This window comes from Vicia villosa, linkage group LG1 (assembly GCF_029867415.1).
Source record: "Vicia villosa cultivar HV-30 ecotype Madison, WI linkage group LG1, Vvil1.0, whole genome shotgun sequence".
Classification (NCBI taxonomy): domain Eukaryota; kingdom Viridiplantae; phylum Streptophyta; class Magnoliopsida; order Fabales; family Fabaceae; genus Vicia; species Vicia villosa.
The window spans coordinates 251,343,378-251,355,386 of NC_081180.1; the positions used below are offsets into that span (position 1 = coordinate 251,343,378).

At 30.1% G+C, this 12,009-nt stretch overlaps 1 protein-coding gene and 1 long non-coding RNA gene across 2 annotated transcripts; both read right to left on the reverse strand.

The window, feature by feature from the left end:
- Positions 1-1,008: 1,008 nt before the first annotated feature.
- On the reverse strand, positions 1,009-1,517 carry LOC131625763 (large ribosomal subunit protein cL38-like). The gene has a single exon (XM_058896602.1). The coding sequence runs from the start codon at positions 1,455-1,457 to the stop codon at positions 1,146-1,148; it is 312 nt and encodes a 103-aa protein (XP_058752585.1). The 5' UTR covers positions 1,458-1,517; the 3' UTR covers positions 1,009-1,145.
- Positions 1,518-6,027: 4,510 nt separating this feature from the next.
- LOC131625772 (uncharacterized) lies at positions 6,028-6,736 on the reverse strand. The gene is made up of 3 exons (XR_009290947.1): positions 6,626-6,736; positions 6,432-6,534; positions 6,028-6,149 (listed from the first exon to the last, which is right to left on the reverse strand). It is a non-coding gene; the product is annotated as an uncharacterized LOC131625772 (long non-coding RNA).
- Between the last annotated feature and the right edge of the window lie 5,273 nt (positions 6,737-12,009).

Genomic DNA, 12,009 nt, shown 5'->3' on the forward strand with positions numbered 1-12,009 from the left:
GCCACTTCTTTAACACCACATCTACCTCCATTTTATCATGCAATTCCTCACCATATCACTTTATCCCTTAATTTTGAAATGATTCTTGAATACTTTTTGACACTTTATACATCCAAATTTCTCCATTAACCTACTTCATGTTACAAATCTCTTGTCAAATCACCTCTACTAATAATCTCTTTTATTCATTAGATACCATCCATGAAGACGATTGACCCTGCTAAAGAACTTGCTGAATTATACACACCCCATAATTCCTAACAGTAAGGTTTATATTCCTTTACCAGAAACCCTCCCTCCCCATGAAAACTGACATCATTTACTACCCCATGCTTCAAATTTCAGCTATTCTACTTTACTTAAACAGAATTGTACCATATATATTTTTCTGTATCAAAAGCATGCGACTCACTTATCAAAAGCATATAAATATAGTTTTACTCTGATTTGAATTTAACTCTGATTCTGAACCTTCCTCGGTCACAAACATTTTCTAACTACTCCCCTGTCTCAAAATATACGTTATAGCACGCACAAAATGTACCATTTTACAAATATCAATATAGTCTAATACCACACAACTAGACCTAACTTCTTTGAAGTTTTTAGTTCATTTAGTTATGCATTTTCCATCAAGGTTTCATATAACAGACCCACGGTGCAGGGGCGGTTCCAAGGCCCACCGACCCCGGGCGCCCGGGCTCAACCCCTATTTTCTTTGTACTCCTCCCATAGGCTGCCTAAAATTCCTGGCTCCGCCACTGCCACGGTGGCGTTGCGGTCACAAAAATCTACCCTTCTCGGCTCAATAGATAGTCATTGATTTTAAAACCATAGATATTGTTCTCTCTAAGACATGCCATCTTTCATGCAACAAAATTCAGAAATAAAAAAAATTGATTTACTAGCTTTACACTTTCAGAACAATTAAATTCAAATTCAGAAACCCTAGTCCAAAAATTAAATCTAAAATATCCATTTTATCATCATTCATGTATAAATATAATATAAGCAAAACACAGTAGTTAACTGACAAATAAAACTGGAATAATACAACAGTATCTCATAACAGTACAATTCAGAATCCAACAAAAGAGAACAACAACAGCAACAACAACACAGAAGCATTAACAAAAAGTACCGACTCAATCCGAATCAGCGGGAGGCGGAGGAGTAACATTAACCGTGGAAGCCTCAGCAGGAATCACAACCGTATAATCAGGAGGTAGTGGAGGCAACGGAGCATACACGGTCGGCTTCCGTTTCTTATCAGACAGTTGCGATTTTCTCGGCCTCGTCTTGATGTGATGTGCAGTTGATTTCTTCTGTGGCCTCGATGAACACTCTATCAACAATCCTCCACACACGTTTCTTCTTTCGGTTCGAATTGCTTTGTTTCTCAGTGAGTTTGGTGCCATCGCTACACCACACCCGAATATGCTTGACACTGATGCCATTTTTTTCTATCTCTTTTCTCTGTGATTTTGCGGTTTCTTGACTCTCAGACTCTTATCCCTTTATCGTTTTATCTGATAGATTTGTATAATTCCCAAACTAACCTTTTATATTATGCAAGGCCCAATATAAAATTGTTTAACCTATTTTCTATTATAGTAAAACCTTTGATTTCAAATTAATGAAGAATTGTACCAATTATAAGTATATTATTATAGGTATATTCATTTTAAATTTTGTTAAGAACAAAATCGATTTATGCAATAATTTCATATGATACAAAATTATTGTTTGATGTTTCTACAACCTCCTATTAAATAGATACCCATAAAAAAAAATACTTATAACATAAGCTAAAAATCTGCAAAATATTATGCAGAGGAAGAAAGGTAAGAAATGTTTGTTTGTTATCAAGACTGGTCTCTCAAAAGTCTATGATAAACTTAATTGGGATTTCATTTGGTATGTGTTAAATGAGATCAAGTTACTGGAAGCCATGATTGACATGATTATGCATGTTGTCTCTAGGGTGGAAACAGATGTTAACTAGCATTGTTCTAGAAGTGGGTTTTTCTGTCGTCAACATGGAATTAGACAAGGAGATCTCATTTCATTGTATCTTTTTTTGTTGTGTATGGACAAATTAACTCATATGATAGAGCAAGAAGTTAGGAACAATAATTAGCATCTGATCCAGATTGAAAAACATGGACCTAGGATATCCCATCTCATGTTTGCGGATGATTTGGTAATGTTAGTAGAAACAACATAAAACCTAATGAATTATGTTATGGATACTCTCTGAAGGTTTTGTAATATATGTCAGGGCAAGAAGTTAGTAAGAAAAAATCTAGTATTCTTTTCTCTAATAATGTGAATAGAGGCATAAAGGCGAAGTTGCTGCATATTTCTATATTTCGAGAGACTAATCAATTTGGGAACCATCTTGGCATGTCGTTGAGTGGGAAAAGCATTGAGAAGAGTAGATTGCCAGTATATTGTGGAGCAAGTCGAAAGTAGACTTGCGAATTTGAATACTAACTTTTTGTTTTTTGCAGGTAGAGTTACTTTGGCAAAAAGCGTCATTGAAATGATCCTGACTTATACTATGTTACAAACTTGCTCCAAAAGTTTGTATAGAAGAGATCCAACGTTTGCAATGTAATTCCATTTGGGGAGATACAACTGAGAAGAAGAAGATCCATGCGGTGATGTGGGATACCCTAATTAAACCTAAGTATCTTGGTGGATTGGGGCTGAGAAATTTAGTGGTGATGACTAAGACTTGCATTATGAAGTTAAGTTGGAAGTTAATAAACAATTCTAATGATATATGGTGCAAGGTAGTGAGAGATATCTATAATAGAGTTGAGTTACATGGGCCATACAAAATCAAAAGCTTTGGTCCGAGTTTGTGGAAAGCTTTGAACAAGTTATTGCCTCAGTTGCAAGAAACGGGAATTTGGAGTATAGGTGATGGTTCTAACATTGGGGCATGGAGAGACAGTTGGGTGGAGTCGGGTGTCTGCATTGAAGATTAGAATATTAACATTCCTAAGAATGTGCGAGGGGCGAAAATGAAGGATTTGGTGGATGAGAATGGTGAGTGGAAGTGACAATCTATGCAAGGGTGGATGCGCATAATTTATTGCGCAAAATTCGTGCCATTTTACCGCATAAAAATAATTGTTAAATTAGATTATGGTTTGTTTATTTTACGTGATAAAAATTAGAGGGAAATCATTATAAATATTTTTCCTCCTAATAATTAAAATTTTCCATCAAATTTTATTTTATAAATTTCCCATTAAATTGATAATGTACAATTTCCCATAAAAATAATTGTTAAATTAGATTAATTGGAACATAATAAAATAAATATTAATTTTTTTGCTTGCGTGCCCATTTCCTCTAATTCTATGCCTTCTTCTCTCTACTATTTAACAATCAAAACATAAGTAAAATACCCTCAACCCACATAAACCAATCAAAACATAAGTAAAATACCTCAACCCACATAAACCCTAACCCAATCCATTATATAATATTAATGTTACAATTACATGACTTGATGCGGATGAGAATGGTAGATGACTTTAAGGAAGTGAAAGTATGGTTTTATAGCATGAGGAATGAGAGAATTTGAGGATTTATGGTGAATGGTTGAGCGGATTTGAATTGGTTGATGGAGGATTTTGGCAGAGGTTTGTTATGAGAATTGTAGATGACTTTAAGGAAGTGAAGATATGGTTTTATAGCATGAGGAATGAGGGAATTTGGGCAGCTTTGCATTGAATTTTTGGCTCAATAAATTCCAAACGTGAGAATCAAAACAGAATGAGCGATGTTTAATCTTTCCAATGGTCCAACCACTTCTTATTTCAGGTGAAAAAATAAAACGTGTTTGAATCAATTTTTATTATATAAATAATTAAGTAAATATAATCAAATAATTAAATAAATAAAATAAATAAATAAATAAAGAAGTAATAAAATTTACTATAAATAGAATGAAAAGAAAATGTTAGAATGCATAAGGGAGTGACACTTGTCAAACTTGCCAAAATACTCCTTTTGCTTTATTATATACTAGTACTTAAACCCGTGCGAGGCACGGGTTAAATATTTTTTAAGTAAAAAATCTCATTTTAAAAGCACATATAATTTATAAATTTTATTTATAATAATTTTATAAATATCATTATTTTATGATTAATAATTAGGTACTGTTAATTTAATATTATTTTTATTTTGATTAGCTTTATTAATGTTAATTATTATAAATGTTATTAATAACTTATTAGTATTGATTACTATGGAAATATTTGTATAATTTTTTGTTAACATTTTATCATTAAAAAAGTTAATATTTTTTAAAGTTAATTTTATTTTTTCTTGTATCATATCTTAATATCATATTTTTCATTAATATCTTAATTATATTTTGTAAAATTAATATTTTAAATGTATGCAACTAACCCACTTTTCAATTAATTCACACGCTTCCATTTAACCCGTTTTTCAATTAATTTCCATGGTAAAAAAATTATTTAATCTATAATCACATTTTAAAAAATTTATTTTTAACAAATAATAATAATAATTATATTTTTAATAACTTTCCATTACAAAAAATCTACTATCCTAATTGATTTTATTTTATTTTCGTTTAAGAAAAAAAGTGAAATTGAATAAAATGAGGCGTTAAAGGGAGAAATGAATAGGTAGTTCAAAAGATTTTATTCAATGTTCCTAATGCAACATGAATTATATTTTTAACAAAACCATGAATAAATTATATTTTATTAATGTTTGTAATTCCAATTAATATATAAAATATTTTTAAAAAAACATCATAAATAAATAAAATTGTTAGATATAATTATTGTTTAATATTTTCTCAATTTTTATTTAATAAAACTAAATTTTTTATATGTTAATAAAATGCAGCATGCGTGTTACTAATTAAATAAGCCAATAATTAAATGAAAAAAATAATTGTCTTTAGTATTTCAAATGTTATGTCAAAAATTTTTTTATAAAATAAATTAAAATTGAATCACATTAATTAATTAACATTCTAAAAATTTAGTGTGATTCTATATTTAAAAGAATTATTCAATTTTATTTTATTTTTATAAATGATTTTTTTATGGTAATGGTAAACCTAAAAAATATGAAACTTTAAACACATAAATGTTGATGCAAAAATAAAGAAAGAAACTCTTTAATAATAATAAAGACCCATTAACCAAAATAATTGGAATTTTAAAAACCATATTTATTCTTCAACATTTAATTTCATTTTTATTTATAAAATTAATACATTAAATAACAATAATTATTATTAACACAATTATTGTAATCATGGGTGTTCAATATTAAATTGGACAAAATAATACTAAAATCTTGTCATAAATTGTAATTTTTAAATTACTAAATATATTTTAAAAGGATTGTATTTTGCTCTTTTTAGACTTAGTTCAAAATAAATTGCATAAATTAGATTACTTAATTAACCCTCTAAATTTTTCGTGTAAATACTATTGATTTCAATTTTCTATAAATTTGGAACTGGGAAAGGAAAGGAATCGTTAAAAAATTATTACCTTATTAAATTGGAAATGCAAAAAAAAACTTAAATAGTCAAATATAAGCCATATTTGATGGAAGTGAATTTGTTTCAATTTCAATACCAATGGAATAAAATAAGTTTTCAACCACTTTTATTTATAGCTAAATTACAAAAAATATATATCATGATACAAAATTCTACTACTTCAACTCTTGAGTTTATGTATTTTTTTTCTTGTGAACTGATAGGTTCAATATGGCATGTCACACAATTTAAATCATAAGAGATTTTATGCAGCCAATAATTAAGTGAAAAACAAATTGAGGTAGGTATATAAACATGCAAGTTTGGAAAATTCCAAGAGTGAGACCATGACAGATAATCCAAAGAACTCCTTTGTACACTCTGCAATTTATACAAAAAAAAATGAAATTGAAAATCCAAACCACCACAATTCCTACAAATTGAAGTATAGAGATTGACAGATAATCCAAGAACTCCTTTGTACACTCTGCAATTTATACAACAAAACTTATGAAATTGAAAATCCAAACCACCACAATTCCTACAAATTGAAGTATAGAGATTGACAGATAATCCAAGAACTCCTTTGTACACTCTGCAATTTATACAACAAAACTTATGAAATTGAAAATCCAAATCACCACAATTCCTACAAATAAAATCATATAACTCATTCACAATAACTTGCACCGTCTTCTACCATCTTTATACAATTGTTTATCAAACAAAATTTATATCTACAACATTGAAAATTATCAAATACTCAACAACTACTAATTCAATAGAACAAAAACTAAACCATATATAATAATTAAATTGAATTAATATATGGTAATGTTAAGTATTAAAAAAATTAGATACAAACATATATTATTACCTTCATTGATTTCGAACTCATCCTCGTCTTCGAAGAGATCGATCTTCACATCTTCGGTGACAACCTTTGTCTTAAAAATTGATAGATAAACTTAATCTATTCCCTGCATAAATGAAAAATCAGAACTTGAAATGATTTTAGAATTGAAAACAATTTTGGTAAATTTGTAAGAGATGAGTTTAACTTCACATTACAATTTTTAACTTATTTCCAATTTCCATGTACGGTGATTTGGACTTTTGAGAAATTGATTGAGGATATTTGTCGAGCACTTGGCATGTATAGTCGCGAAGCATAAAATACAGTAACAATTTGATGCTGATTCATGAATCACATTCTGCCACAATAAATAACAATACAACAACAATTCCCTAGTAGATAAATCAAATGAGAAAGAAGAGGATGGAATTCGTCGGCAATTAATAAGCGAAATGCGAAAACTTGATTCAAGCCAACAAAAAACTTTCGAGTATCAAAAGTTTTTGTATCCAAAAATTTTGAACTAAAATATTTCAATTTTCTCAATTTAAAAAAAAAATTAAAGAATTTTTCCTGCAAGTGTCACTTCTTCAGTCATTGCTAGATCCTTCTTGACAGGCTTCTTCAAATTATGACACCATACTCGAGCTTTCTACACTCACCCATATTTCATGAACTGTCACCACATACAATGAAAATCATTAAGATTTCAAGAAACAATGAAATAAGAGTTGATGAAAATGAAAGAAAAAAAAGAAAGAAAAAGGATTTGGTTAGAGATACCTGAAAATACTTCGAGGAGGGAAATGGATTTTGAAGAGGGAGTGAAGCGAATTTGAAGGTGGAAGCGGCTGATTTTAGGGTTTGATGATCAAAGAGAGAGGATAAGAGATAAAATGGAAGAGAGAAGGGGAATGTTGCTGTTGTCTTCAGGCTGCCATGTGAATCTGGATAGATGATTGCAAAAGCATTGATAATGAAAGAAAAGATAAATAATGTGTGGGATGAATACCTATCAGGGAAAAGGGAAGATATGAAAATATTTAAGGATTTGCACTTCTCCCAACTCTTACCTTTAGGGTGTGTTTGGTTCGAGGTAGATGGAGGGGAGGGGAGGGGAGGGGAGGGAATATTTCTAATTAAACGTGTTTGGTTCAAATTTTATGAGGGAAGGGGAGGGGAGGGGAGGGGAGCAAAATCCCTCCAAAACACACTTTTTGCGTCCCCCCAAATCGGGGGGATTTGGAGGGGAGGGGAGGTAATCTGAACATTGATATTTTAAAACTTATTATAATTACTATAATATCCTCAGTTTTATTTTAATATTTCAAAATTATTTATTTTCTTTTATATTCCTGCTCTCTTCTGTGATTTTTTCCGATTGCTTCTATCAACTTATTATAATTATTCTCCACCTTCAAATTATTTAAAAAAATTTGTTCTTAATATAAATCATAATCATTGTACTTTTTTTTATTTTTTTATAACTCTTTTATGTTTATTTTTTTTCTAATTTTGTTATGTATCATATCATATTTTCTTTTATATCAAATTTTAAATGTTTTTTTTTTTAATTTTTTAATTTATTTTACTAAAACATTTAAACCATTTATATTTAATAATAAATTATTTTATGTATATAATGTGTTGAATAATTCATTAAGATTTAAAAGTTGTTATAAACATATAATTTAATTTGTTTTTGAATATTTTATTCGAATTAAGTGAAATTAATTTTTTAACATTATGTAGTAAATTATAACTTTTTAGTCACTCAATATTAGAATTTTTACTAACAAAAAAATATGTATACATTTTTCACATTTAAATATCATATTGTATCACTTATATAAGATAATAAGGATAAAAATGTAAATTATTAATAAAACCCCTCCCCTCCCCTCCTGAACCAAACATATTTTTAATTAAAATCCCTCCCTTCCCCTCCCCTCCCCTCGTTTGAACCAAACACCTATCTAATTAAAAAAATCTCCTCCCCTCCCCTCCCCTTCCCTCCCCTCCATTAAAATCCCTCCCCTCCCCTCCCCCTCATTTGAACCAAACAGACCCTTAGATTCTCGATTGATACAAATGACAGTACATCTCTCAAGACAACTATTGAGTTCTTTTATAAATTTAATTGATCATTATAATTAATTAAATAATAAAAAATTAATTAAAGATAATAATAGAAACTATTCTATTAATAGACAAAATTAAAATAGCATGGAATCCTAAAAACTTGACATTTGGCAAACTTGCCTAAATTCTCATCTAGCTTTATTACTACCTCCGTTCCTTTTTATAAGAGACAAGTCATTTTTTAAGTTCATTGAATAACTAATGTATTTGGTCTCTTTATAGACTAGATACATTGATTATTCAATGAATCTAAAAAGTGAATTTTCTCTTATAAAAAGGAACGGAGGTAGTATATTGTATGATATATATATATATATATATATATATATATATATATATATATATATATATATATATATATATATATATATATATATAATCATAAAAAAATATGTTTATCTCTTTAAAATAATACGTTACAATTAAACTATTACACATTTTAATATTAGTAATTGTTTATTTCATAATTTAACAGTAAATTTTAAATTTTTTTAATGAATTTTTAAAAATTTAAAGTCATATAATATTTTTTAATTGATAGACTTATTTTTACTAGAACCGCGTATAATAAATAAGGAAATTTAGGTACTCATAGAATACATATACAAATATAAAATGTTGATCATCATGGGGATATGAACGCATATACAAGACTTTTTTCAAAGTGCATATATGTGCACTATACAATAAAAAAATGGTTCATCAAATAGCATAAATGAGATAATAAACCAATATTTTATTGCTTGTTATTTAGCTTTTGGTTCTATGGGATCATTTGTATTTTAATATAGTTTATCTTAATAGTTTAAAAAAACGAGTCATAAGAATATGCTTAATTTTTTTATTTTGTTACTAATTTGTATTAAATTAGACAAAATTCTTAATTTATTTATTCATGGAATTACTTAATCCTAAAATTTTTTTTGCTTTCTTTTTGTTATATAATTATTCTATTGGACAATATAAAACTCAAAGGCCCGTTATTAACTGACCTAACCGAACGAGTTTACTAAAATTGGTGGATTCGTTTGAATGAAACGATTTAATCGCTTCACTGTTGCAGGTTTGATTGGGTTGGACAGGCGGGACCAGATGAAGAAAACTAAACCGTCGGTGTCTGAACCGACCTGTAGAGACTAATTTCACTACGAGATTCTTTCTCACTCTCAAACTAACTCACTCTTCACTACACAAAGTTTTTTCTATTTCTCTCGTCTCAAGTCAAAGACTCGGGAAACCTAGAATGTCACCACCCTTGCTGCTACTACTACCACCACCTAGGGCAGAACAAAACCTGATGTCCCATTATTAACCGGCCCAACCGAACAATTTTAGTGAAAAATGGGCGGATTCGTTTGGATAAAACTAGTCGTTCAGTTAACTGTTGCAGGTTTGGTTAGGTTAGACGGGCGGGACGATGAAGAAAACTAAACCGTCTATGTCTAAATCGACCCGTAGAGACTAATTTCAATATGAGATTCTTTCTCACTCTCAAACTAACTCTCTCTTCACTGCACAAAGTTTGTTTCTCTATCTATTTCTCTCGTCTCAAGTCAAAGACTCAGGAAACCTAGAATGTCACCACCGCTGCTGCTACTACCACCACCACCTAGGGCAGGACAAAACCCGAAGGCCTGTTGTTAACCGGCCCAACCGAATGGGTTTACTGAAAATGAGCGAATTCATTTGGATGATAGAGGCCAATCGGTTAATTGTTGTAGGTTTGATTGGGTTGAACAAAAGGGACCAGATTAAGAAAACTAAACCGTCAATGTTTGAACCGAATCGTAAAGACTAATTTCACTATGAGATCCTTTCTCACTCTCAAACTAACTCACTATCACTGTACAAAGTTTTCCTCTCTCTATTTCTCTCGTCTCAATTCAAAAATTCAGGAAACCTATGATATTATCACCGCCGCTGCTATTACTACCACCACCATTATTCATCCATCTAATCTTTGTCCAAATTTTAATCACAAACCCTACCACTCTCAGTATCTCATTATAACCATCGTCACCCCTCAACATTTTTCCTTCCTCTGCCGTCACCTCTGACTCAAAATTGTAAACATCATCACCATGTATATTCTCAGTATTGCACCTGAAAGATAGATCTGGTCTATTGGAGGAAGTTTTTCCTTCAACCACTCACTCAAAGGTTAAGGTTTTCTATTTTCTATTTCTAGGTAGGTTTCTTAACTCACTCAAAAGAGGGTTTATTGTCTTATGGTTGATTTTCCAAGTTTTGTAGTTTACTGATTTTTCTAATATTTTTGTTTTAATTTTTTAATGACCTCTTATCATGAACCCGAACTTGTTTCCAGATCTGCAAGTTTAGAATAGTTTTTAGTTGATTTGGTTTGGCTAAAAATCCTTTTTCGTCCCTTATCTTTAACTCGGGGTCCAATTTGATTCCTTAACTTTTAAAAAGACAATTTTAATCCCTTAACTTTTCAAAACATTTCACGTTAATCCATTCCATCCATTATGTTAAAGAAAGTCAACTCATAAGGACACGTGGCACTAACGAGGATGACCTGTGGGTTAACTCAATTTTTTGAGAGATTTAGCGACGCAAAAATCTCTCACTAAACTTTTTTCTGGGTTTTAATAATGATTGTTCATCTTCTTCCCACATTCTTCCTTTTCTTTCTCCATTAACAAGGAAACTTTGAAATTCTTTCTCCCCGAAGGAGCTCGCGTTCTCTAACCAAAACCGTAAACGGTTCACATAAGTTCGTAATTAAGGGGGTCCAAAAAAATTGAAAATTTAAAAATTGAATCTTTCATCGGGTCCGTTGTTACCACTGGGCAATTAGAATCCTAAAAAACCCATAAACAACAACCTTAAAATTACAACTTTTCTTCTTTCCTTAAAATTGCAACTTCCTATATGTGAAACTCGATTACACTTCCAACCAAATCAAATATGTGAAAGTTACTGCATTTATACAACAGAGAGAGAACACAAACCCAAATCTAAAATCACAGAACCAAATGTTTTTCACATACCCAGATCCAAAAAGCTTTTCACATAATTCATTATCAACGATTATGGTTTATTGAATCAGAAAATTAGGAAACTGAAGTGAAGTTAAAGAAAGAAAGAGGATAAAAAGAACAACACAGGTACAAATGAATGGTAGTTGCTCCACACATTATCATCAAGTGTATTGTGCAATAATGGGTCATTTGTTGTTTTTGAAGCACTTGAAATCCATCCATTCTCAATTTACCAAATCTTTTAACTAATTTGTTTTCTAATTCTAAGGTTTGTGTTTTTTTATTGTATAATTTTTAAATCAATGTGTATTTTCTTTCCATTTTTTTTCATGCTTATGTAACTATGAATTAATGAATGATGAATCAATGTGTAATTTTTTTGTGGTTAAAGTTAACACACTGACTTGTGGAACCTACAAGCCTACTAGTCACCATCATCATCACGGATGTAC

Bases quoted from the DNA above. Each gene is read 5' to 3' on its own strand.
- LOC131625763 (XM_058896602.1), bottom strand. From the start codon at position 1,457: ATGGCATCAGTGTCAAGCATATTCGGGTGTGGTGTAGCGATGGCACCA.